At 42.1% G+C, this 26,688-nt stretch overlaps 1 protein-coding gene across 3 annotated transcripts in view; it reads right to left on the bottom strand.

Annotated features, from left to right (window-relative positions):
• Positions 1-24,955, bottom strand: part of raver1 (ribonucleoprotein, PTB-binding 1) — a 51,858-nt gene extending 26,903 nt beyond the window's left edge. For 2 of the 3 annotated variants that reach the window (XM_063036074.1, XM_063036077.1), the window contains exons 1-5: positions 24,546-24,954; positions 9,358-9,424; positions 8,256-8,725; positions 1,415-1,606; positions 1,087-1,216 (exon numbers count right to left, since the gene is read on the bottom strand). In XM_063036074.1, the coding sequence (XP_062892144.1) occupies positions 1,087-1,216; positions 1,415-1,606; positions 8,256-8,725; positions 9,358-9,424; positions 24,546-24,866 (1,180 nt within the window). In that variant the 5' untranslated portion in view covers positions 24,867-24,954. Of the gene's footprint in view, positions 1-1,086; positions 1,217-1,414; positions 1,607-8,255; positions 8,726-9,357; positions 9,425-24,545 lie in introns of all 3 variants that reach the window. The other variant, XM_063036075.1, reaches the window with a different exon arrangement.
• Between the last annotated feature and the right edge of the window lie 1,733 nt (positions 24,956-26,688).

The raw sequence follows: 26,688 nt of genomic DNA, 5'->3' as shown, positions 1-26,688 counted from the left end.
CATGGACTGAAACTCCTAAAGAAGATCTCAAGGCAACTATTGATGGCCAGCAGCTTCCAGAGTTCGCAACTTTTAAAATTGAAGGAATGCCAAGTCAAAGCTAAATATGAATAAGAGCATAGCGTGTCATAACACATTTAATGATAAAATACAAATTTCAGCACTGCACTCAGAATAATAGAAACAATATACAATTTTAAATTAGCAACAAGCAACAAATTATAATTTGAGTTGTTGAACTACACATTTCCAGGGGCAAATCAAGATTTTTTGATGGACAGACAGTCTTCCATCAACATTATATTTCCATTAGACAGCTAAAAAGAGTACAAAGATGCTTTAAGAGAATGTTATCAGGACAGAAGAACCTGAGTTATAGGAAGAGGTTGGGCAGGCTGCAACTTTATTCATTGGAGGATCTGAGATTGAGGGACAACCTTATAAAGGTGTAGAAAATCATGAGGGACACAGTTTGGATGAATGCACAGTATTAATCTCAGGAAAAGAAATAAAACCCTAAAGAGCTCTGGATTAAGGTGACAGGGGAAAGAGTTAAAAAGGGTCCGAGGGGCAATTTCTCATGCAGTAAATGGCATGTATATGGAACAAGCCGCCACAGGAAGTGGTTGAGGCAGGTATGATAACTACATTTAAAAGACACTTGAGACATTTTCATAGATAAGAAAAGTTGCAAGGGATATTGCTGAAACACAAGGAATTGGCATCCAGGTCAGCATGACAGAGCTGGGCCAGAAGGGCCAGTTTCCACGCTGTGGTACTCTATAACAGCATGAAGACAGACCACTTTGCAGAACCTCCAAATATAAAAATTCAAATTTCTATCTATGGACATATATCATATCTGCTATTTCTGCTCTTGTTTATGATTTCTGTTTTGAAAACCACCAATACAACACAAAGCAGTGAAAGGTTAATTGTATCAGTAAATAAGCTGTAGTATGGATACCCCCTGGTACTCCATTATAACCCACACTACTGCATCTTGTCACACCATGAACAACCCAAAGGAAATACAATGGTTAGCAACAACACATCCACGTAGAGCTCATTTACTCTATTGCTCACCTTGCTGCCCACCAGCTCCTCCATGGAGTAATGGGTTTAAGAGAAGCTGCAGTGTTGCTGGATTATTGAGGCTGTTCAGAATCTGCATAGGATTAGGCTCTGGGAGAAGACCTTTCCCACGGTTCATTGCCTAAGTAAAGAATTAAAACAAATAAAGATGAGATTTAATGACTAATGTAAGCTATCAGAAGTGAATAACTGAACCCGTTTTCCTTAGTAACTGATAAAAGTCTCTATTTCCATCCCCATTCGCTGTCTATAACTTAGAGATCCAGGATATCCAGTGCTTGAAATCAGTGCACAAGTTTAAGTTTGATTCGTGACTTACCATAGCTTGAGCCGCTATCAAGGCCGGAAGCATGCTCCGTCCAGGGGGTCCAGGTGCACAAAATGAAACCCGAACATGGTTCCCGCCAATGCAAATCCCATCTAATTCCTGTTGTATTTCCTCTGCTATATCTGCAGTTTCATATTCCACAATCGCAAAGCCTCGGAATTGCCCATCAGGTCCTTGAGCCAGCTGCACAAATGGGACACAGAAAATGGGTGATTACAGAAATGGAGTAACTAAACAAGCGATCAAGATAATAACCTTCAGCTGACATGTGGATTATTCACTGATTCTACTCTCGAAACTACAAAATACTTGTCAGCAGACTTAAAGCCATTTATTCCACAATACAACATGCATAATTATTAACTAGGGGGATGTGGTTGGGTACTTCATACTTTATTGTCGCCAAACAATTCATACTAGAACGTACAATCATCACAGTGATATTTGATTCTGCGCTTCACACTCCCTGGATTACAAATATCAAATATTAAAGATAGCAAAAATTAGTAAAAATTAAAAATTTAAATTTTAAATCATAAATAGAAAATAGAAAAATGGGAAGTAAGGTAGTGCAAAAAAACCGAGATGCAGGTACAGATATTTGGAGGGTATGGCCCAGATCCGGGTCAGGATCCGTTCAGCAGTCTGATCACAGTTGGAAAGAAGCTGTTCCCAAATCTGGCCGTACGAGTCCTCAAGCTCCTGAGCCTTCTCCCGGAGGGAAGAGGGACGAAAAGTGTGTTGGCTGGGTGGGTCATGTCCTTGATTATCCTGGCAGCACTGCTCCGACAGCGTGCAGTGTAAAGTGAGTCCAAGGACGGAAGATTGGTTTGTGTGGTGTGATGTGCTGTGCCGTGTTCACGATCTCCTGCAGCTTCTTTCAGTCTTGGACAGGACAACTTCCATACCAGGTTGTGATGCACCCTAGAAGAATGCTTTCCATGGTGCATCTATAAAAATTAGTCAGGGTTTTAGGGGACAGGCCAAATTTCTTTAGTTTTCTCAGGAAGTAAAGGCACTGGTGGGCCTTCTTGGCAGTGAATTCTGCTTGGTTGGACCAAGTCAGGTCATTTGTGATATTGACCCTGAGGAACTTAGCTTTTGACCTGTTCCACTTGCGCACCACTGATGTAAATTGGGTCGTGCGGTCCGGTACTCCTTCTGAAGTCAACAACCAATTCCTTTGTCTTGCTGACATTGAGGGATAGGTTATTGTCTTCGCACCATGCCACCAGGTTCTTAACTTCCTCTCTGTACTCAAACTCATTATTACCCGAGATACAGCCTACAATTGTTGTGTCATCGGCAAACTTATATACTGAGTTTGATGGAAATTTGGCTACACAATCATGGGTGTACAGTGAGCACAGCAGGGGGCTGAGTACACAGCCTTGTGGGGACCGGTGCTCAGAGTGATCGTAGAGGAGAGCTTGTCCCTATTTTTACAGCCTGGGTCCTGTCTGTGAGGAAGTTGAAGATCCAGCTGCAGATCTGAGTGCTAAGGCCCAGGTTCCAGAACTTAGGAATCAGTTTATTTGGAATGATGGTATTAAAGGCAGAGCTGTAGTCAATGAAAAGGAGCATTATGTATGCGGCTTTATTCTCCAGCTGTTCTAAGGAGGAATGTAGGGCCAGAGAGATGGCATCTGCCGTTGACCTGTTGCTCCGGTAGGCGAATTGCGAAGCGTCGAGGTTGACCGGTAGGCTGTGGTTGATGTGTGCCATAACCAATCTCTCGAAGCACTTCATAGGAATTGATGTCAGAGCCACAGGTCGATAGTCATTCAGGCATGCCACCTTGCTCTTCTTCAGCACTGGGATTATCGTTGCCTTCTTAAAACACGAGGGGATCTTAGACTGAAGCAAGGAGCAGCTGAAGATGTCAGCAAACACTCCAGCTAGCTCGCTTGCACAGACCCGGAGAACCCGTCCTGGGACACCATCTGGGCCCGTTGCCTTCCTTGGATTTATCTTCAGGAAGGCCCTTCTAACGTCCTCCTTGGTGACAATGTCTCTTCATGCCACCAGGTCCGGTTCATCTGGAGGGAGTGGGACGCTCCTCTTCTGTTTGAATCTTGTGTAGAATACACTAAGTTCGTCAGGAAGAGAAGCACCACAGTTATTGATATTCCCAGCCTTTTCTTTGCGCCCAGTGATCTCACTTAGACCCTGCCATAGTCTACTGGCATCCCTCTGGTTAGCCTGGGCTTCCAACTTGGCTCGATATTGCCTCTTGGCGCCCTTAATGGCTTTCCGGAGTCCACGCCTGGATTCCATGTAGCGAATGGTATCCCCAGACCTAAAAGCCGCAACTCTAGCCTTTAAAAGGGATTTGATCTCATAACTCATCCAAGGTTTCCGGTTAGGGAATACCCAGATCGTCTTGCGAGACACACAGTCCTCCATACATTTCCAAATAAAGTCCGTGACAGCTGAGGCATACTTATCGAGGTTAGCTGCCAAGTCCTTGAATACTAACCAGTCCACTGATTCAAAGCAGTCACAGAGGACCTTATCCGTTTCCTCCGTCCAACGCGACTCTACTTTTGACACCATGACCTCCCGCTTCAGTTTCTGTTTGTAAGCCGGGAGGAGGAGTTTGGCCTGATGGTCTGATTTTCCGAAGTGAGGTCGTGGGACGGAACAGTAGGCATCCTTGACTGCTGTGTAGCAGTGGTCAAGTATATTCGGGCCTCTAGTGGGGCAGGAGACATGTTGGTATAACTTTGGCAGTGCCTTTCTGAGGTTGGCCTGGTTAAAGTCCCCGGCTGAAACGAGCAAAGCCTCCGGATTCCTGGTCTCAAGTTCACTGATGTTGGCATACAGTATGTTCGGAGCACACTCCACTTCCGCCTTGGGGGGAATGTAGACCGCTGTCAGTATGACCGGGGTGAATTCCGGTGGCAGATAGTAGGGGCGACACTTCGCCGACAGGTGTTCCAGGTCCAGGCTGCAGGAGCTTGTCAGTGCCACTGTGTCCGAGCACTAGCCAGTGTTGATCAGTAGGCAGACACCACCTCCCCTCATCTTGCCTGAAGACGCCGTGCGGTCCATCCGATGGATCGAAAATCCCTCCGGTCGGATGGCACAGTTGGGGGTGGCAGGGGAGAGCCAGGTCTCGGTGAAACAGAACACATAGTCATACTTTATTGATCCCGGGGGAAATTGGTTTTCGTTACAGTTGCACCAACCAAGAATAGAGTATAAATATAGCAATATAAAACCATAAATAATTAAATAGTAATATGTAAATTATGCCAGGAAATAAGTCCAGGACCAGCCTATTGGCTCAGGGTGCCTGACCCTCCAAGGGAGGAGTTGTAAAGTTTGATGGCCACAGGCAGGAATGACTTCCTATGGCGCTCTGTGTTGCATCTCGGTGGAATGAGTCTCTGGCTAAATGTACTTCTGTGCCCAACCAGTACATTATGTAGTGGATGGGAGACATTGTCCAAGATGGCATGCAACTTGGACAGCATCCTCTTTTCAGACAACACCGCCAGAGAGCCCAGTTCCATCCCCACAACATCACTGGCCTTACGAACGAGTTTGTTGATTCTGTTGATGTCTGCTACCCTCAGCCTGCTGCCCCAGCACACAACAGCAAACATGATAGCACTGGCCACCACAGACTCATAGAACATCCTCAGCATCGTCCGACAGATGTTAAAGGACCTCAGTCTCCTCAGGAAATAAGAGACGGCTCTGACCCTTCTTGAAGACAGCCTCAGTGTTCTTTGACCAGTCCAGTTTATTGTCAATTCGTATCCCCAGGTATTTGTAATCCTCCACCATGTCCACACTGACCCCCTGGATGGAAACAGGGGTCGCCGGTACCTTAGCTCTCCTCAGGTCTACCACCAGCTCCTTAGTCTTTTTCATATTAAGCTGCAGATAATTCTGCTCACACCATGTGACAAAGTTTCCTACTGTAGCCCTGTACTCAGCTCATCTCCCTTGCTGATGCATCCAACTATGGCAGAGTCATCAGAAAACTTCTGAAGATGACAAGACTCTGTGCACCAGTTGAAGTCCGATGTGTAAATGGTGAAGAGAAAGGGAGACAAGACAGTCTCCTGTGGAGCCCCAGTGCTGCTGATCACTCTGTCGGACACACAGTGTTGCAAGCACACGTACTGTGGTCTGCCAGTCAAGTAATCAATAATCCATGACACCAGGAAAGCATCCACCTGCATCGCTGTCAGCTTCTCCCCCAGAAGTTCTGCATCTCCCTGCAGTAGGTGAGTCTCCCTTTAAGATCATTCACCTTGCTCTCTATGGCTTGCACATTAGCTAGTAGGATGGTGGGCTTAGGGACCCTGAAGCCCCTCAGCTTCAATCTGACCAGCAGCCCAGCTCTTTTCCCACGCTTCCTCGGTAAGTAGTGCATCTTTCCAGGTTTCCATCAATGCAGTGTGTTGTTGTCAGCTCTTTGCGGTTGGAAGACGCATCCCGCGGGGATCGATCGGCGGGTCGTGTTGTCAGACACTCCGGGTCGGGCCGAGTAAGGAGGGAGGCTCCGCTGCCACTTCTAGCTGCCAAGGGCCCGGGCTGTCGATTGGGTCGGGCCCCGAAGCCGACACTTAATCCCGGATGGCCGGGTAGATAGTCACAGTCAGGCTTGATCTCATCATTACAGAGGAACAAAGGCGATACAAGTTTTTCTTATAATATAAATTTATGCGTTCAGTGATATCATGCAATCTTAACCAGTCAAAAGTTGTCAAAACTTGGTCTCGGCCTGAAACGTCGACTGCGCCTCTTCCTATAGATGCTGCTTGGTCTGCTGCATTCACCAGCAACTTTGATGTATGTTGCATTATTTTTACTACTGTTTTTCAAGGATTACACAAAATAGGCAGGCCTCTATAGTCATAGTGCAGAGACTGATCCCCAAACCCCTCAAATACAACTAAAATCCTTTAAATTGCCATCTTTCTGGACAAGTTTTCAGGCATCCAGCATGGTTCAGGGCTTTCCATCCAATTTCCAATGCAGTTGTGCTTTTGTGTGAGGGTCTTAAATGATAAAAATTACTGTTTTAATCAACATAATATCACCGGTGGCTAATAACTCACTACTCACATCCTGGGTTTACCCCAAAGGACTCAGCACGATGTGCTTTTGCCCAGCTGGCTCTATCTAGTCAAGCACCAAGATGCAGTTAAAATTAATAGCAAGTCATTTTGAGAGCATTTAATATAATCTCTTGGAAATTAGTGGAAATTAATTCTTTAAATTCAACCTACTTTGCGACATAGAGCATACAGTGAATTAAAATTAGCAGAGGCAGCTGTGTAATAATCTAAAGCAGTTTGCAAAAGTTAAATTTATAATAAGCACTACAAAATTCACATGATAAATCACTATTTGCAGGAAATGACACACAACAGGAAGTTGATACACAACATAAACCATTTGATTGCAACTTCATGCTAGAAAAGCAATTTATCAGAAGCCTCAACCAATTCACTGCTGTACCATACATAGACTACACCAACTAATCTACTCATTATTGAAGTTGTTGTAGTAAAAGTTACTGCGTTGGTTTTGCTGCCTTTTCATTTCTCCCCAAAGGTTTGGGTTGCCCAGCACCATTCCTTACTTTCTTCAGTTCAATTGCTCTGGAATGATGGAAGACCCAACACAATCATCTCCTCTGACAAATACAATACTTATTGAATTGCACCATGTAACCCCAGCTCATGCAAAGGCCTTCAACATCAACCTTTCTATTTCCCAAGAAGGTGTAGAATAGAATGCAATTGTGTGCTACAAATTAGAGCATCATAATGATTAGCACAATCATCCATAAGGAACAAGATGGATCTTACTCATTGTAGTTTAGAAAAGTGAGAAATAAACTCAATGAAATGCATTAATAGGGCACAGAGTCTAAGTATTAAACAATATGCATAAAAGTCTGGGACAAACAGAAATCTTTATCACTCAGAACTTTTCCATTTAATCCTTCAAGCTGCTACAGGTACTCAAGTCATAAATATATTTAAGGGCGAGATCAACGTCACGTGGGGGCACCTAGGGAACCAAAGCAGAAAGCTCCGAAGACAAGCTGTGGTCACAGTGAATGGACTTATTCACCAAAGATTTACTTCCTCACTTCATCACTTCATATCACCAGAATAGAAACAGTAACAAAGGATAGACTATCCAAATACAACATCTATAAATCAAAAAAGGCTGAAAAGTTGCAAATAAATAATTGAAGTAAAACTGTAAGCAAGCCTACGCTGTACAAATTGCTTGTAATTAATAATGGAGGGACATAAAAATAAACAAAAAAGAATAACAGAAGAGTGCAAATGCATTCAAGATCTAAATTTACAAACCTCCAGTCTAGCACATCAGATCTGGTATCAAAAGCTGGACAAGCCAGTCCACAGGCACACCGATTTAGATAACATATTATTAACCCTGGTGGTATGTACATCTCCAGACTAACTGAAAGGAATATCTGTTTTTAAGTGTGTATCTGCATCCTCAGGTCACCATGAGGTAAAACAGAATGAAGATTAGAGTAGGGAATTCTGAAAGAAGGGAAAGAGAGAGAAACAGAAAACTTATGCTACATTGAATTTTCAAACTATAATTACCAAGTTTCTCAGATACTTTTCAGACACAGGGAATGTGGAGTTGTGAGGACTAGTCTCAAGAACAATGAACGTTCTGCAACAACATAAAACCTTCAACCCACGTAAACAAGAATATGCCATGAAAATAGAAGATGGCAACTCTTGTCTGTAGGTTTAAAATGCCCTCTGAATCATCTTTGCCTTCAAGAATGCCTGCATTGCATAACCATTAATCATACCTGACAATAGGTTGGCTGATAGACATCACTGAAGATTTCAGTGATTTCTTGCAGGTCTTTATAATCATGTGGTAGCTTGTCCACACACAGGCACTTAGAATGCATGAGATCAAGAGTCAGTTGATTTACATCTGTCCAGTGAACGTAGAGGGTCCGTGTACCCAGCTGTTTTCCAAGGAGCTCCGATTTAGCACGGGCAGCAGAGTCCTTCTTCATGTATTCCACAAAACCATACCCTTTCGAGTGCCCAGAGACCTCACTGTACACAAGAAAGCATCGTTCCAGATTCCCAAAAGGCCGCACCAGCTCTTCAAATTGCTGCTGACTGAAGGAGCGTGGGAGATTTGCAATGCAGAGCAGTGCATCCGTGGGCTGCAACCGAACTGAAATCTCTCGGTCTCGTAATATTGACTGGTGAAGTTTCTCTATGGCAGAGTTTGCTTGGTCCCTGTTTAATAATGTGACAAAAGCTAGAAATAAACAAGGAAACAAATAGTTAATACATCTGACTATCTGACTTCCCCAACCACCCCCCCCACCCCCGCCGGGCCTCCATTTCATATTTTCATATTTCATCTATGTGAAAGTAGGACTTTCTAATTGTTTCTCCCTTAATGGGGTCAAGAGAAAGTAGGAATAATGCACACCTTCAGTTCAGCATTTCACACAGTACAGTGGAAGGGTGTGATGAAAGCTAAATTTTGTTCATCTGTAGAAATGGTAGTTTAAGTGAAACTTTGTTGAGGCTCACAAAAGAAAATAATAAATCCGATGAGTGAAAATTAAAAGAATATATTTGAAAAACCTAAAAATAAATTTTCAAATAATACATTTTCAGATACATTAATAAAATAGAAATTAAAATCTGCTATTATCAGATTACAAATGGGAGGTTATTATAATGTGCCAGACAGGGATGAGTTTTCAAGCTTGTTTTATAACTTTTCCCCAGTTTTACTGAATATTAAAGACCAGGATTTCACACGTGGGAAAGTTCAGCGCTCCCTGAAACAATGCACCGAGTTTACTATTTAAAGTCAAATTTTAGTTAACTGCTTTCATTGGAATCTGGGCACTTAAAGAGATATTCAAGAACACTTACCTGTGCCTTTGTACTTGTCCACGAAGCAGTATTTTAAATCATACTCACTGAGCAGATCATAGACTTCCTGTAAAACAAGTTAGAGGAATTAAAAATGAGAGACTGCAATTTCTGGGCTGAAGAATTTTGGTACATTTCTTGATAATTCAGTAGATTCGCATCAAAATTGATCAAAAATGTTACTGCACTTAAAAAAGAAAGAGACCTCTTTTAACTCAGTAAATGCCAATCTGTTCCACTGGCTTGATGCCAATTTATCACATGGAGAGCACAGTCACTTCCAATCACCTTAAATATTCCAGTTGGAATTCTTAATAAATCATTTAATAGCCTGGGCCATAAAAGTCATTCATGATGAAACATTATGCTTGTATATTGTTAGGTAAAAATATAATTTCTCCCCCAGTTATTTAGTGATAACACTCCAAATAGAGGTGTTTCAGTGTTCTAGATCTAAACATTTGAATTTTGAAAACCTGCCCAGACATATCCTGTTTTGTATGGATGATAATGGATATGATTCTTAAAAGTCTTCACAATTCTTTTTGTATCATTTGCGTGAATATTTGCATTAGTATATCATGGTGATTAATCATTAAGTTAAATGATACAGCTCATACTGCAAATCTTTCCAAGTACGCATGACCAACTTTATCTTTGCAAATTCAACATTCATTACTCATTAATGTATTTAATGCAACTGTGCATAAACCAGAGTATCTGTTGCCTGTGACTTTCTATTTTTTAACTCAGCTGGCAAATTACTGAAATACATGGATCACAGTTCCATGGTGAATTGACAGAACACCAGTCAAGCTTTCCCTCCAGTACATTCTTACAAGAAATACAGCAGAACATCTCTTATAGCCTGCACAATAAATTGGATGCCAGATGCATCTAGAATCAAGGTTATTTGTTTCAACCCAAGGATAACTTGCAGATTGAATCAGTGGTAGGGAGGCCAAGTACACTGTCAGCATTCATTTCAAGAGGACTGGAGTATAGCAGCAGGGATGTGGTGCTGAGGCTTTGTAGGCTCCCTTGTCTGGGAGGGTATATGCTGGCATTGGGGGGGAGGGGGTCTAGGAGAGGTTCACAGGACTGGTCTCCAGAATGGTGGTGGTGGAGGTTGACATGTGAGGAGCATTCATTGGCTCTGTCCCTGAACTTGCTGGAATTTGAAGGGTAAGGGGGGATGTCACTGAAGTCTATCAGGTGTTGAAAAGCCTTGACAGAATAGACTTCAAGAGGATGTTTCCAGTGGCGGAAGAGTCTTGAACCAGAGCGCGCAGCTTCAGAGTGGAGAAGCGGCCATTTGGAGCAGAGATGGGGGGGAAATTTCCTTAGCTAGAGGGTGGTGAATCTGGAATTCGTTGCTGCAGGTGACTATGGAGGCCAAGTCATTGGGTGTGTTTAGAACAGAGATGGCGTTGAGAAGGAAGGTGAATTGGCCATGATGGGATGGCAGAATGGACTCACTGGGCTGAGTGGCCTAGTTCTGCTCCTATATCTTATGCCACCGTGAGAAACCGTAGAGTGATGGGGGGTTTAGATATGGTGGACATGGCATTATCCAAACACGGATCAAAGATCATGGCCTTTCCCTGGTGTTGGTGGAGTCCAGAACAGGAGGGAAGAAGTTTGAAAGAGACCTGTGAGGTAATTTCTTTACACAAATGGCAGTGAGTAGCCGAAACAAGCTGCCAGCGGAAGAGGTTCAGGCAGGTACAATCGCAGCATTTAAATAGGTACATAAAGGGGAGGGACATGGAGGGTTACGAGTCAAATGTGGGCAACTGGGACTAGCAGGGAGAATACTGAGGTCAGTATGGAGCAGTTGGGCTGAAAGGGCTGTTTCTGTGCTCTATGACTCTGGCAAACAGCAAATCAAAACATGTATAAGGAATGAGGTGGGAAGCCTACTGGAGGGCACCAGAACCTAAATGGAATTCTGGCCAAAGAGATTGATTCACAAGAAGAAAAAAACTTGAAAGTCAAATTAGACAGGTGTGCTGAATTGACTTTTATCTTCAAGGTTTTATTACAGAAGTTGGATGCTGGTAGGTGGGCAGTGTTGTAATGTACCTGTATGCATCCCAGAGGCAATTAGTTATTACACATCAGAGCTAGATTGCTACATAATTAATCCACAGTCACCCAAGTGTGAAGACACCTCTAATACCTTTAACTGAGCTTGCAAACAAGGAAGGTAAATGGATCACCAAATTCAAATTCTTCTGATTGGTTTGAAAGGAGTACCAGTCACATTCATAGACTTCATCCAAATCAATCCCAAACACTTTCTGCTCTTTTTTGTGTACAAAGGATATGGACCAATAGCCAGGGTCTTTTTTTTTTAAAAAGTCACAACTTGTAACATAATAGAAAAAATATATTTTTCAAGAATACATTCTCTACCTAAAAGCAAGTTTTTTTGGACTATTTTGTAGTGATTGAGAGCAGTAGAGACATTCTCGTATAGTTATTGTAACATCCTGTTTCAATGTTTTATTTCATATTGAAAAATTTCTAGTCATTGACAACTACACATCTTCCCAATTATTGTTCTGTTTATTTTTCTCCCACTTCCTGATTTTGACTTATACTGGGTCACAGTTCTCTGTGCAGTGGTAGTCAAAGCTATCAATCTTTGGTTTGTAGATACCAAGTTTAGACCATAAGGGATAGGAGCAGAATTAGGTCATTCACTCAAGTCTGCTCCGTCATTTTATCATGGCTGTCCATTTTTCCCCTCATCCCCATTCTCCTGCCTTCTCTCCGTAACCTTTCATGGCCTGACTAATCAAGAATCTATCAACCTTTCCCTTAAATACACCCAATGACTTGGCCCCCACAGCCACCTGCGGCAAAAGAAAATCCACAGATTCACTACCCTCTGGCTAAAGAAATTTCTCATCCCCATTTTAAATAGACATCCTTCCATTCTGACGCCATGCCCTCCGATCCTACACTCCCCCACTATAAGAAACATCTTCTCCACATCCACTCTAACCAGGCCATTCAACATTTGATAGGTCTCAATGAAATCCCTCCTCCCACTTATTCTTTTAAATTCCAGCAAGTAAAGGCCCAGAGCTATCAAATGCTCCTCATGCGATAATCCTTTCATTCCTGGAATGATTCTCATGAACCTCCTCTGAACCCTCTCTAATGTCTGCACATCCTTTCTTAGATAAGGGGCCCAACACTGCTCACAATACTCCAAGTAAGACCTCACCATTACATCCTTGCTTTTATATTTCAGTCCGAGTTCAGGCTATGCTTAGGGCGCTTATAAGATTTCTGAAAGGAGATGGTAATGGGATATATTACAAACACGGTCCAATTTGCCCTCCTCAACCATGTATCAAATATAGAGACAGGCACTGGTTTCAAGTCTGTGACCATGACTGCCATCCAACGTGTCACTTAACTTGGAAATATTTTAAAAAATGCACACGTCAGGAATCTGAAACAGAAAATGCTGAAAATGCATTTGCAAGTTAGGAAGTGTAAAGAGCAGCATTTCAGTTCAAACTCCCCCCTTCTCTTCCCGCAGATGCCACCTGACCTTCTAAGTGTTTCCAGTATCATCTACTTTTGATGCTCCTTACTCTCCCAAAAATTCAGTCTCCTCCCCCCACTCTCCACCAAGTATGTTGCTTCATCCGGTAAAAGCAAATACATATATTTTATTCATTTTTTTCTCCATCTCCCTATTCTGTTATAAAAAGAAAAGGGACAGGAAATCAACAGTAGACACCCAACACCTGCCAGCTCTCCCATCCTTTTACTGTGGCCACTGCTCTCCTTCTTTCCAGTTCTGAAGAAGGGTCTTAACCAAAAATGTCAGCCACGTATTTCTCTCCACAGATGCTGCCCAAGTTCCTTCAGCTGTTTGTGTGTTGCTCTTGACCTCCAGCACTGGCAGTTTCTCAAGTCAACAGTAGATTTTATTTGATAAACAGAACAAAGAAACTTTCTATCTCTAAAGTTTTACCAGAAAAATATTTACTCAAACGGATGTTAACATAATTGATACAGAGCAGTATGTTGGACACAATTTGTATTTATACAATGTGTTCCAAAGTGAAGCAAACCAAAGCACTTGAAATGGGAAGCAGCAACAATGAGGAAGTGGGAGAGAAATTTGCAATGGTGACCAGAGGCAATACTAACAATAATTGCAAAGTTTTAACATTTCATGGTGAAAGTAGAGGTACTGAAACAATCACAAAAAAGAGAAAATCTGCAGATGCTGGAAATCCAAGCAACATGCACAAAATGCTGGAGGAACTCAGCAGGCCAGGCAGCATCTATGAAAGGAAAAGTACAGTCGCCATTGCAGGCTGAGACACTTCGGCGGACCCTAGGAGAAGGGTTTTGGCCTGAAACGTTGACTGTTTCCCCCCCCCCCCCACCCTGCATAGATGCTGCCTGGCTTACTGAGTTTCTCCAGCATTTTGTGTGTGTAATTGAAACAATGTTTGGAGAACTGCATGGATAATGACATGGTTGTTACTTGCATTGATTAAAATACAGAATGTCAGGGCAGAGACTGATAGGTTGAAAAGAATATTAACATTATACAGTTGCTTTGCTATGATCATTTCCATTAGAATTAAATCATCTCCCATGAAATTCGAAGGCATTACCAAAGTCAAGTGCTCCATTAGCAAGTAAGTCAGCTGTGATGGAATTTGCAAATTTGGGATGAATGTCGTCCCAACAACCCTCCGAAAGCATGACAGCATCTAGAACCAAGCAACCAGCATAAATAGTATCAAATGCACCATATGCAAAGGTCGGCAGCACCTAAGTGAGGTTTCCTCACAAACACACAACTGCTATTGCCAGTAAGAAAAAAAGGCAGTGCCATACAAGACTACCTCCATCTGCAGAATGCTCTCAAAGATGTCCATCACCCTGTCTTAGAAATACACTACCTTTCCTCCACTGTTGCCAAGTACAGATCCTAGAACTTTCAAGTTCAGAGCACTCCAAGAGTAGCATAACCACACATACTCCAGTGGTTCATGGTGGTGTCTCACCACCACCTTGTTAGGAGCAACAAAAGATAGCTTCACCAGCAATACCTGCAGCATGCAAATTAGCAAAACACAGAGGCAGGTGAGCCAGTCGAAAAGGAAAAGCTTGGGCTGAAAGAGGACATGAAACTGCACTGACACACAAGATGAAAGAGAACCCCCAAGGGTTTCTAGTTATATTAAGAGCAAAAGGATAGCAAGAGACAACATTATGGAGCCAGAAGAGATGGGGAGATTTACAGGACTCAGGCAGTGAGTACTGAGGTTACTGACCATATACAGATTACTGAAGAGGAAGTGCTGATTGTCTCATGGCAAGTCAGGGAGACAAAATCCCCAGCACTTGACAAGATGCCCCGTTAGACCTCATGGGAGGCTAGTGAAGAAATTGTAGGAGGACTGGAGCAAATGTTGTTTGGTTGTTCAAGAAAGGCTCTAAAATGTCAGGAAATGACACGATAGTGAGCCAGACGTCAGTCATGGGTAAATTATTGAAAGGAATTCTAAGGAACAGGCCAAGGATTTGGATAGAAAGTCAACATGGCGTTGTGCATGATGGGTCATGTCTACCCAATCTCATTCAGTTTTACAGACTTTATCAGGAAAGTTGAAGGAGAGGCAGTGTTCATTGTCTACATGGACTTTAGCAAGGCCTTTGACCAAGTCCCACATGGGATGATGGCTGAGAAACGAAGTAGTAATGTGGATTCAGCATTGGCTAAGTGGGAGAAGCCAGAGAGTGGTACTAGACGGTTGTCTCTTGACTGGAGGCCTGTGACTAGTGGTGTGCTGCAGGAATCAGAACTGGGTCTGTTGTTTTTAGCATCTATATTAATAATTTAGACGTTAGTGTGGTAACTGGATCAAATTTTTTGATGACACCAAAATTGGACCGCAAGGAAGGTTATCAAAGTTTATAGTATGATCTGGACCAGCTGGGAAAATGGGATGAAATACTGGCAGATGAAACGATTGTGAGGTGTTGCACTTGAGGGCAAACCTGGGTAAGACTCATAGTAAATGATAAGGTTCTTAAGAGTGCTCTACATCAAGGGACCAGAGAAACAGATTCATAATTCCTTGAAAGTAGAACCATATGCAAATACACTCGTAAAATAGCTTTAATCACATTGGCCTTCATAAATCAGGGCACTGAGTACAAAAGTTGGGATGTTCTGTTGAAATTGTACAAGATGTTGGTGAAGCCAAATTTAGAGTATTGTGTGCAGTTCTAGTCACATACCTATAGGAAAGGTATCAATAAGACTGAAAGAGTGCAGAGAAAATTTGCAAGGATGTTGTCAGGACTCAAGAACCAGAGTTATAGGAAAGGTTGAGTAGGTTAGGGCTTGATTCAATGCCACACAGGAGAATGAGGGGAGATCTGTACATGGTTCTAACTCCATAATCAAGTTCGCAGACGACACCTCGGTGGTTGGCCTGATCAGAGGGGATGACGTGATAGCCTACAGGGACGAGGTCCAGCACCTGGCCGCGTGGTGTGCTGACAACAACCTGGCCCTTAACACCCAGAGGACCAAGGATATCATTGTGGACTTCAGGCATGTTAGGAGCCACACTCACATCCCCATCTACATCAATGGAGCTGTAGTGGAGCATGTATCAAGCTTCAAATTCCTTGGTGTCCACATTTCCAAGGATCTAATGTTGTCCCTCTCTTCAAGAAGGGAGGAAGAGAGAAAACAGGGAATTATAGACTGGTTAGCCTGACGTCGGTGGTGGGAAAGATGCTGGAGTCAATTATAAAAGATGAAATTACGACACGTCTGGATAGCAGTAACAGGATTGGTCCGAGTCAGCATGGATTTACGAAGGAGAAATCGTGCTTGACTAATCTTCTGGAATTTTTTGAGGATGTAACTATGAAAATGGACAAGGGAGAGCCAGTGGATGTAGTGTACCTGGACTTTCAGAAAGCCTTTGATAAAGTCCCACATAGGAGATTAGTGGGCAAAATTAGGGCACATGGTATTGGGGCAGAGTACTGACATGGATTGAAAATTGGCTGGCTGACAGAAAACAGAGTAGCGATTAACAGGTCCCTTTCGGAATGGCAGGCAGTGACCAGTGGGGTACCGCAGGGTTCAGTGCTGGAACCGCAGCTGTTTACAATATATATTAATGATTTAGATGAGGGAATTAAAAGTAACATTAGCAAATTTGCGATGACACAAAGCTGGGTGGCAGTGTGAAATGTGAGGAGGATGTTATGAGAATGCAGGGTGACTTGGACAGGCTGGGTGAGTGGGCAGATGCAGTTTAATGTGGATAAATGTGAGGTTACCCACTTTGGTGGTAAGAACAGGAAGGCAGATTATTATCTAAATGGAGTCAAGTTAGGAAAAGGGGAAGCACAACAAGATCTAGGTGTTCTTGTACATCGGTCACTGAAAGCAAGCATGCAAGTACAGCAGGCAGTGAAGAAAGCTAATGGCCTGCTGGCCTTCATAACAAGGGGAATTGAGTATAAGAGCAAGGAGGTCCTTCTGCAGCTATACAGGGCCCTGGTGAGACCACACCTGGAGTACTGTGTGTAGTTTTGGTCTCCAAATTTGAGGAAGGACACTCTTGCTATTGCAGGAGTGCAGCGTAGGTTCACAAGGTTAATTCCCGGGATGGCGGGACTGTCATATGTCGAAAGATTGGAGCGACTGGGCTTGTATACTCTGGAATTTAGAAGGCTGAGAGGGGATCTTATTGAAACATATAAGATTATTAAGGGATTAGACACACTGGAGGCAGAAAGCATGTTCCCGCTGATGGGTGAGTCCAGAACCAGAGGCCACAGATTAAGAATAAGGGGTAGGCCATTTAGAACGGAGTTGAGGAAAAACTTTTTCACCCAGAGAGTGGTGGATAAATGGAATGCTTTGCCCCAGAAGGCTGTGGAGGCCAAGTCTCTGGATGCTTTCAAAAAAGAGATGGATAGAGCTCTTAAAGATAGTGGAATCAACGGTTATGGGGATAAGGCAGGAACTGGATACGGATTGTGGATGATCAGCCATGATCACAGTGAATGGCGGCGCTGGCTTGAAGGGCCAAATGGCCTACTCCTGCACCTATTGTCTATCTCATCTGGTCCCTGAACTCCTCCATCCTGGTCAAAAAGGCGCAACAGCACCCTTATTTCTTGCGGAGCATCAAGAAAGCTCACTTCTGTTCCAGGATACTGACGGATTTTTACCGCTGTACCATTGAGAGCATACTCACCAACTGTATCTCAGTGTGGTATGGCAATTGTCCTATATCGGACCGCAAAGCACTCCAGCGTGTGGTGAAAACTGCCCAGCGGATTATCAGCACCCAATTGCCCACCATTGAGAACATCTACCATAAACGCTGCCTGGGCAGGGCGAAAAGCATTATCAAGGATGCTGCTTGGTTTAGAGAGTATGCATTATGATCAGAGATTACGGAAGGGAGCTAGGGCTTCACTCTTTGGAGAGGAGGAGGACGAGAGGAGACATGATAGAGGTGTACAAGATAATAAGAGGAATAGATAAGAGTGGATAGCCAGCGCCCCTTCCCCAGGGCACCACTGCTCAATACAAGAGGACATGGCTTTAAGGTAAGTGGTGGGAAGTTCAAGGGGAATGTTAGAGGAAGGTTTTTTATTCAGAGTGGTTGGTGCGTGGAATGCACTGCCTGAGTCAGTGGTGGAGGCAGATTCACTAGTGAAGTTTAAGAGACTACTAGACAGGTATATGGAGGAATATAAGGTGGGGGCTTATATGGGAGGCAGGGTTTGAGGGTCAGCACAACATTGTGGGCCGAAGGGCCTGTACTGTGCTGTAGTAATCTATGTTCGATGTTCTAAGGATGCATCTCACCGTAACCATGGACTTTTTACTCTCCTCCCATCCGGTAGGCGCCTTTCCACTCCCGCACCAGCAGTCACAGGAAGAGCTTCTTCCCTGAGGCCGTGACCCTGCTGAACCTCACATCACAGCGTTAAGCAGTATTGCACCCATATTGTACTGTCTCAGTACTTTTATATTTGTGTGCTGTAGCACTTACTTTTTATTCGCAGTTATTTTGTAAATAACACTATTCTTCGCATTTCTGGTCAGATGCTAACCGCATTTCGTCAACTTTGTATGTGTACTCGGCACAAAAACAATAAAGTTGAATCTAATCTGATCTTACAGAGCAAGACTTCCCAACCTTTTTTTATATGCCATGGACCAACGCCATTAAGCGGGGGGCCATGGATCCCAGGTTAGGACCCCCTGTTATAGAGGTATACAAAATTACGAGTGAATGCATGCAGGCATTTTCCCCTTCAGATTAGGTGAGACTAGAACTGAAGTTCAGAGGTTTAGGTTAAAAGGCGAAATATTTAACTGAAATCAGAAGGGAAACTTCTTCAGTCAGGAGGATGGTGTGAGAGTGGAACGAGCTGGTGGCAGAAGTGATAGATGCAGGTTCACTTGTAACATTGAAGAGAAGTTTAGATAGGTATATGGATGGGCAGGGTTTGTAAGGATATGGTTTGGGTGTATGCAAGATGCAGCAAGGCAACAGTTAACAAAATGTCCAGGCAAGGATAGAATGCAGACAGTGCAGGCAAGAACATGGCTCTACTTTGCACAGTAGATTCCTGGAGCCATTTTAGCTTACCATAGATTAAATAAGAAGATAATAGAAGGATGTGAAACACACTCACACACCAACTAAGGGACAATTACTTTAACTTCAAAGTGTTATTGGTTGTTAGCTTGTAGTTTCTATTGACTTTTTACACCTTCATTGTGAATGGCGATTGCTCTGGCAAATAAGGAATTCGAACATACAGTTTACCAAATTGTCAATATCCATATTGCTAATCAATTCTGTATAAAAATAGCATTTCTCTGTTCAGAATTCAGAACAGTGTGGTGACAGGGGCCATACTGTTCTCCTTGTACACAAGTAAAATATGTACAATAGAGGAATGAGTGCGAGTTTTCAGAATCCAGTTAATCGGTGATAACAGATGCAGGTAGATAGGACTAAGCAAAATATCAGATTGACATGGACTAGATGGGCTGAAGGGCCTATTTTTGTGCACTAGTATTCTATGACTATATAGCACTGTCATGAAGAAAATGAATTAAAATGAGATGAGATAATATGTAACACAAGGAAAAAGAGTCAAGTCGTGAGCAATGCTTGCATTTGATACCTAGTGTGACGGAACCTAACAAATCTCAGGGCTGGAAGGGCCATCTTTGGGAGAGATCACTTCTGTCCATGCAACTAACTGGGACCTTCCCCAAATCCGGCAAAATGTTTATCAAAAATTTAAATAAATAGATTGCCTGGTTATTTCTCTCAAGGCTATGCCTACTATTTAATGTGAAACCCATTCAGGAGAGTTTTAAACTGCACAATAATTAATAAAGAGGGTTCTGATTAATCTATTGTTAATAGGCCATCAGATAATCAGGACAGCCACTTATTTGGGACAAATCTTAAAGAACAAAAACTAATTGAGAAAATAGCTGGGACTTCTTTCATTTATTGGGGAGACAATGCCACTTAATTGGGACAGGGGACTGTTGCTGAACAGTTCCTCACTCGTGTCAATCGTGTGGCCATTATTACAACACTACACCGTGTTTCTAGCAAATACTTTTAAGTAGCACCAGTTGTGTGTATTTATGTTCAAAAAGCAGTAATTTTTGTCACTGATAATTGGTGAGAAATAAGCAAGAAAGTCAATTCAGAACTGTTTAGATCACCACGGTTTCAAACATTCAGGCTTGGTGGTGCCAGAAACAGCAGGGAATAAAATTGAAGCAATTTCACTACTTCAACAAGTTAGGAACTACAAAGAATTTGAAAGTGAATCATCTTGAATATTACAATGAAAATGAATACGAGGATGCAGTCGAAAGCATTGTATGAAGGCAGTTCATTATCTACACTAAATGTCTGCACTGATTTTGTTCATTTACAGTAAAAGGAACATGGCAACGTACACTGGACGACTTCCTCTATCGATAACTATTAGGAGCTAATACATGATTTTATAACACTGAATCAGAATCAGGTTTATCACTGGTATGTGTCATAAAATTTGCTAACTTAGCAGCATCAGTTCAATGCAGTACATGATATAGAAGCAAAAATGAATAAATTACAATATATGTATATTGAATAGATTTAAAAATTGTGCAAAACAGAAATAGTATTTAATAGAAATAGTGTTTTAGTATTGTCAGTGTTCCAGTTTGTTCTGCATTTCATTTTAATACATAATTTGTTACTCAGTTAAAAGGTAGAATGTCTACCTTTTTAACTGTTTCCATGAAACTTCAGCTATTGGGGGCAGCCACTTAATTCGGCCAGAATGTACAGGTCCAATGTGTCCCATTAACCGGAATTCATTGTATTCATTGTTCAAGTCTCAAAATTTAAAACAGCAACTTTTGGAAACAAACTAAAATCCATTCTGAGGAATGGAGATGGGTCAATCATTTACAAACTATTCCTTCAATACAAGCAACTTGAAGCTCAAATTGTTTGCCTGTAAGGGGTGGGGAACAAAATGGTGGAAAAACAAGATTACATATTCCAACTCATATAGCATAATAACATTAAGTATTTATTATATCTGAATATTTAGTTGTTTTCTTCCTGAACGTTTATGGCCAGCCTCAAAGGCAAACAAAAAACAACCAGATAGCTACTGCAAACTTAAATCCTGCTCAGGTAAAAGTTTAACTCATGTTCTTCTTGTATATTGCTATTTATTTATATTTGCATTTGCACAAGTTTGTTGTCTTCTGCACTCTACTTGATCTTTCATTGACCCTGTTATAGTTACTATCCCATAAATTTTTCTGAGTATGCCCACAGGACAATGAATCTCAGGGTTGTATGTGCTGTCATATGTACTTTGAACTATAACGACATTTTAGAATACTCAGCTTCCTCAAAGTTACAAAATGATGTGCTATAAATAAAAAAAGTTACAGTTGTCCAGAAACCATCCATAAACTTCAGATTTATGAACAACACCTTTTTCTGAAATAAAAATAAAAGGGGGCAACAAAAAAATGAGCAAAACTCGACTAACAGAAGTTGGGAGCTTTGAATTCTGTGGGGCAGGGGAAATAATTTAATTACAGCAAGAATTCATAAAATATCTTTTTTTCAATAGAAAGTGTAAATAATTATCTAGAACTTATCCATTTATACCAATTAGGAGGGGGATAGTTGATGCTTCTGCTGTGCACGGTAGGGGGTTGTTTGGGGTTCTGATATTTCTGTCATACTTTATGGGATTTCTTGTTTTGTGTGAACAGTAATTTCAGGTTGTATAGTGCATACATTCTCTGATATTAAGTTGACCCATTTGTTCAAAGAGGAACACAACTTTCCATGTTATAAATATCCACCAGATTTTTTTATATAGGCATCTGTTAGTCTCGTGAGACCATGGATTTGCGCCTTGGAAAGTTTCCAGGGTGCAGGCCTGGGCAAGGTTGTATGGAAGACCAGCAGTTGCCTACGCTGCAAGTCTCCCCTCTCCACCAATATTGTCCAAGGGAAGGGCATTAGGACCCATACAGCTTGGCACCGGTGTCATCGCAGATCAATGTGTGGTTAAGTGCCTTGCTCAAGAACACACACGCTGCCTCAGCCAAGGCTCCAACTAGCGACCTTCAAATCACTAGACAAACGCCTTAATCACTTGGCCAAGCGCCTTAGTTAATCACCAGATTAACTTAAAATTATGTTACTTCACTGAATCTCATCCTTAACTTATTATCCAAACTGACAGATTTATTCTCCCTATACTCTTGTCTTTGCTCATATTCATTGATACTGTAGTCACAGTGCTCTCTGATTTGGGACCATTTGCTTAGCAGCACGTTGCTGTTTGAGATCCCGACATTGAGTGAGGCAGAATCACATCAGATTAACAAATGTCCAAAACTGGGCAACAAAACAAAAAACAAGTTCTTTATTTTAAATACAATGACTGGTTAGTGAAGTTAGGCAGAATGCTGCTTTACCTTTGGAATCTAAGGTAAACCCAACCCAATGAATAGCTTCAAATTTTAGAACAAGTACACAAAACGATATTAAGTCCATAGACAAACAATAGGAATTCTGCAGATGCTGGAAATTCAAGCAACACACATCAAAGTTGCTGGTGAACGCAGCAGGCCAGGCAGCATCTTTACGAAGAGGTACAGTCGATGCTTCAGGCCTATTAATTCCATAGGTTTGTTTTGCTCAGTAACAGCAAGACCTACTCTAATTACCAAGGACAACAATCATGGGCATTAGGATAAAGGGAGGGAAGTTCAAGTTCCATAGCTATTCAACCAGACACAAAACCAGCTGAATGAAATAGTGTTCCTTCGGGGCCGAAGTGCATATTGATGTCTATCTCTGTAACAGTTCAACCAAAATACTTGACGCTCTTCAATTACACGTATCTGGAAGTGGGGCTTGACGGTGCATGAGGAAAAGCTCAAAAAATCCAAAATCAAGAGCCCAACTAGTTCCTGCCTATCAAAGTACCCTTAATGTGTTGAGGAGTTTATACATGATTGAAACACCACAAACAGCCTCCCAAGTACCACACTATCACACACCATGCCCAAACCAAAGATCAAGAAATCTGGTATCTCCACTGTGGACTCTGAAACACCACTATAACTTTAAGAACTTTAAACACGGTTGGCGGGGTGGAAAGGCCAAATGACCTGGTTACAGGTCCTGTCTACATGGAGTTCGCATACATTCCTCGTGATTGGCAGTTTCACCCATCCTTAAAGTGGTTAAGTATCAAATGAATCAAAAGGGGTTGATAAGCATTCAAAAGAGAAGTTGCTGCAGGACACCGGGAACAATAAGTTAGTGAAATTCATTTATTTCGAGATTCTGCGTGGAACAGATTCTTCTGGGCCAACGAACCAGAGCACCTGGAGGAAACCCACGTGTTCACAGGGAGGACGTACAAACTCCTTAGAGAACACCAGAAACGAACTCCAAACTCTTGAGGTCTGAGCTGTAATAGCAGCACACTAGCCTGTACGTTACTGTGGTGTAGATTTTAATGAATCTAATAGGATTGCTCTGCTGAGACCCAGCATGGACACAATGGATTCCTTCCACGTTGAAACTGGTAAACGTTCAGTAAGTTTAATGAATGCTAAAGTCCAAAACTGATTTCAAGAATTCATTTAATTACTGAAAATTTATAACCAGAGCATGTGCATATGTCTGTCAAAAGGGGGCTAACCAAGGAAATTTCTACCTTATAGTATTTGAACCTCAGCCCCAGAAGTCACAGTTCTTAATGTCCACATCCATGCTTTTTGAAAAGTTGTATTGTTTTCTGGCTCCAATGTCCTTTCACATAAATTAACTCTTAAGACTACTACCACCTTCTAGGCTAAAAGTTCTATCTTCCACTTTTCCTCTGGCCTGGTTCCAGGACTCCAGAACCCCAGATTTTTCATTCAGTTAAGGGAAAAGGACTCTTCCTACCTACTTTATCAAGCCCCCTCGAATTTGATGCACCTCAATAAGTCCCCCTTCAAGGACCTCTGTTCCAAAGAGCTCTCCCCAACTTTATATAGTCAGCTGATTTCTGTACCGCATGCATCTTTCTAAATCAGGTGTGTTAAGTCACTCTCCCGAGATTTCGAACTGAACTACGGGCATAATTAAATGTCTGGGTTCCTTCTATTAATATTATACAACTAAATCGGATTGATTTCCCTCATTGCACAAACTTAGAGTACATCTCCTAGCCAATATTTACTCTCCAAGTAAATTGCATAAAAAGTCAGTTTGCGGAAACTTGCCGCGCACCATTTCCTCCAAAGAATCACACTTCAAGGAGCACAGCAATCGATCGAAACTAAGAAGATATTTTAACCACGATGTCTTTTATAAAGTGTGCAAAGTTAACAAAATAGCTGCACGCCCCCCACTCGCCAGCTAGCGGGACAAAGAGTGGGCTTCTGCTGACGCAGGCAGCGTGAGCCCCGTGCCGGGCTTTGATTGACAGCTGACATCCGGGCTACAGACCGCGCGCCACCGCCGCGCGGCCGATCGGCGTTCCAGGCCTTGCTCCAGGACGACAACGCCGGCCGATTGCCCGCCATTTACCTGGGTGATGATGTCCAGCGGCAGGTTCCTGATGATGATCTTACGCCGGTTCCGGAACTCGCGGCGGGTCCGCTCCAGCCTCTGCTGCTTCTCCTCGGCCTCCAGCTCGACCAGCGTCTCCTCAGGAGTCCGCCGACGCGTCGTGGCCTCCCCGCCTTCCGAGCCGCCCACTTTCTCTCCGTCGACCTCCGGGTCCGCACTGGACCACTGCTCATCCTCTGGGAAACCGCCTTCCTCCTCTTCTCCTCGGTTACTTCCTTCATTTTCACCCTTTTCCCTCAACTCGCTCGCCGGCGAAGTAACGGACACGGTCGCCGCCATCTTGAATTAGCAACAGGATCACCACTTGTCATTGGCTGGACTAATTAAACCAACACGTGAGCGGACGCGGATATCCACTGCTAAGTAAGGCGGGCTTTGATTAGTTTACGGTCTAACACGCTTCCGCAATTGACAAATCTCGCGAAGTTTGACAGGGTTTAGGGGTAGTGCTAGTCTATTTAAATAGGAGAAAGGCGTTGAAGATATTGAACTCACATGGTTATTACAGGGGAGCTGAGAATTTTAGCACACAAAGATGCTACGCTGTATTAAAGCCAGACAATTTAAAAAAATAATTTAGGGATAAATATTGGTGCCTGGATCATCCACGTTCAGCGTATATTTATTATCAAAGAATATATCTATCTATCTATCTATCTATCTATATATATATATATATATATATATATATATATATATATACACACACACACACATATATATACACACACATATGTATACACATACATATATACATACATACTTATATATACATACACATATATATACACGCACACATACACATATACACACACATACACATACACACACACATACACACATATACACACACACGCACACACATATACACACGCACACACACATATACACACACGCACACATATATATATATATATACACACACATATATACATACACACACACATATATGTACACACACACACATATATATATACATACACACACACACACACACACACACACACATATATATATATATATATATATATACACACACACACACACACACACACACACACACACACACACACACACACACACACATATATATAAAATACAACCTTACAGGATATCTGGGAAAGGCACAGTGTTCTTCAAAACAAGGGGCATTGGTACTTCCATTAGAAGGGAACCCAGCAGGGTAACCCAACAGTGAAATGCTCCCTCGTATCACACTGGCTGGATTTTGTATTCAAATCACTGAAGCAAGCCATGAATTAGGTGCAACCCACTGAACCTCCGCTATTGTAAAGGATGAATTTCTTTCGGGAGCTTTTGTATTACAACAAGGCAGAAAACCCTAGTAAAGAGAAATGAATGGAAAAATACCACACACTATTGGAAACCAGTGAGTGCAGGTCCCAACTCTAGATGTGTCAAATGGCAAACTTATATGATATCAAATTTAATGCCAGTAAAATAACTGTTTAATATTACACAGCATATCAAAAAGTTTGGGGTCCAAAATAAATTTATTATTAAAGTACATATAATCTCATCATATACAATTTATATATCATTATGTTTCAATATAATTATGGAGGAGGATAGGTCTGCACCCAGGTTGAGATTTTTGGTTGGAGAAAGGCTAACTTTGAGGAGATGCGAAAGGATTTAGAAGGAGTGGATTGGGACAAATTGTTTTATGGGAAGGATATAATAGAGAAATGGAGGTCATTTAAAGGTGAAATTTTGAGGGTACAGAATCTTTATGTTCCTATTAGGTTGAAAGGAAAGGTTAAAAGTTTGAGAGAGCCATGGCTTTCAAGGGATATTGGAAACTTGGTTTGGAAAAAGAGAAATATCTACAGTAAATATAGGCAGCATGGAGTTAATGAGGTGCTTGAGGAATATAAAGAATGTAAAAAGAATCTGAAGAAAGAAATTAGAAAAGCTAAAAGAAGATATGAGGTTGCTTTGGCAAGTAGGGTAAAAATAAATCCAAAGGGTTTCTACAGTTATATTAATAGCAAAAGGATAGTGAGGGATAAAATTGGTCCCATAGAGAATCAGAGTGGACGGCTATGTGTGGAACCAAAAGAGATGGGGGAGATTTCGA

Source organism: Mobula hypostoma, chromosome 29 (assembly GCF_963921235.1).
Source record: "Mobula hypostoma chromosome 29, sMobHyp1.1, whole genome shotgun sequence".
Lineage (NCBI taxonomy): Eukaryota > Metazoa > Chordata > Chondrichthyes > Myliobatiformes > Myliobatidae > Mobula > Mobula hypostoma.
The sequence above is the reverse complement of the archived record's forward strand: the minus strand, read 5'-3'. Positions and strand labels throughout refer to the sequence as shown.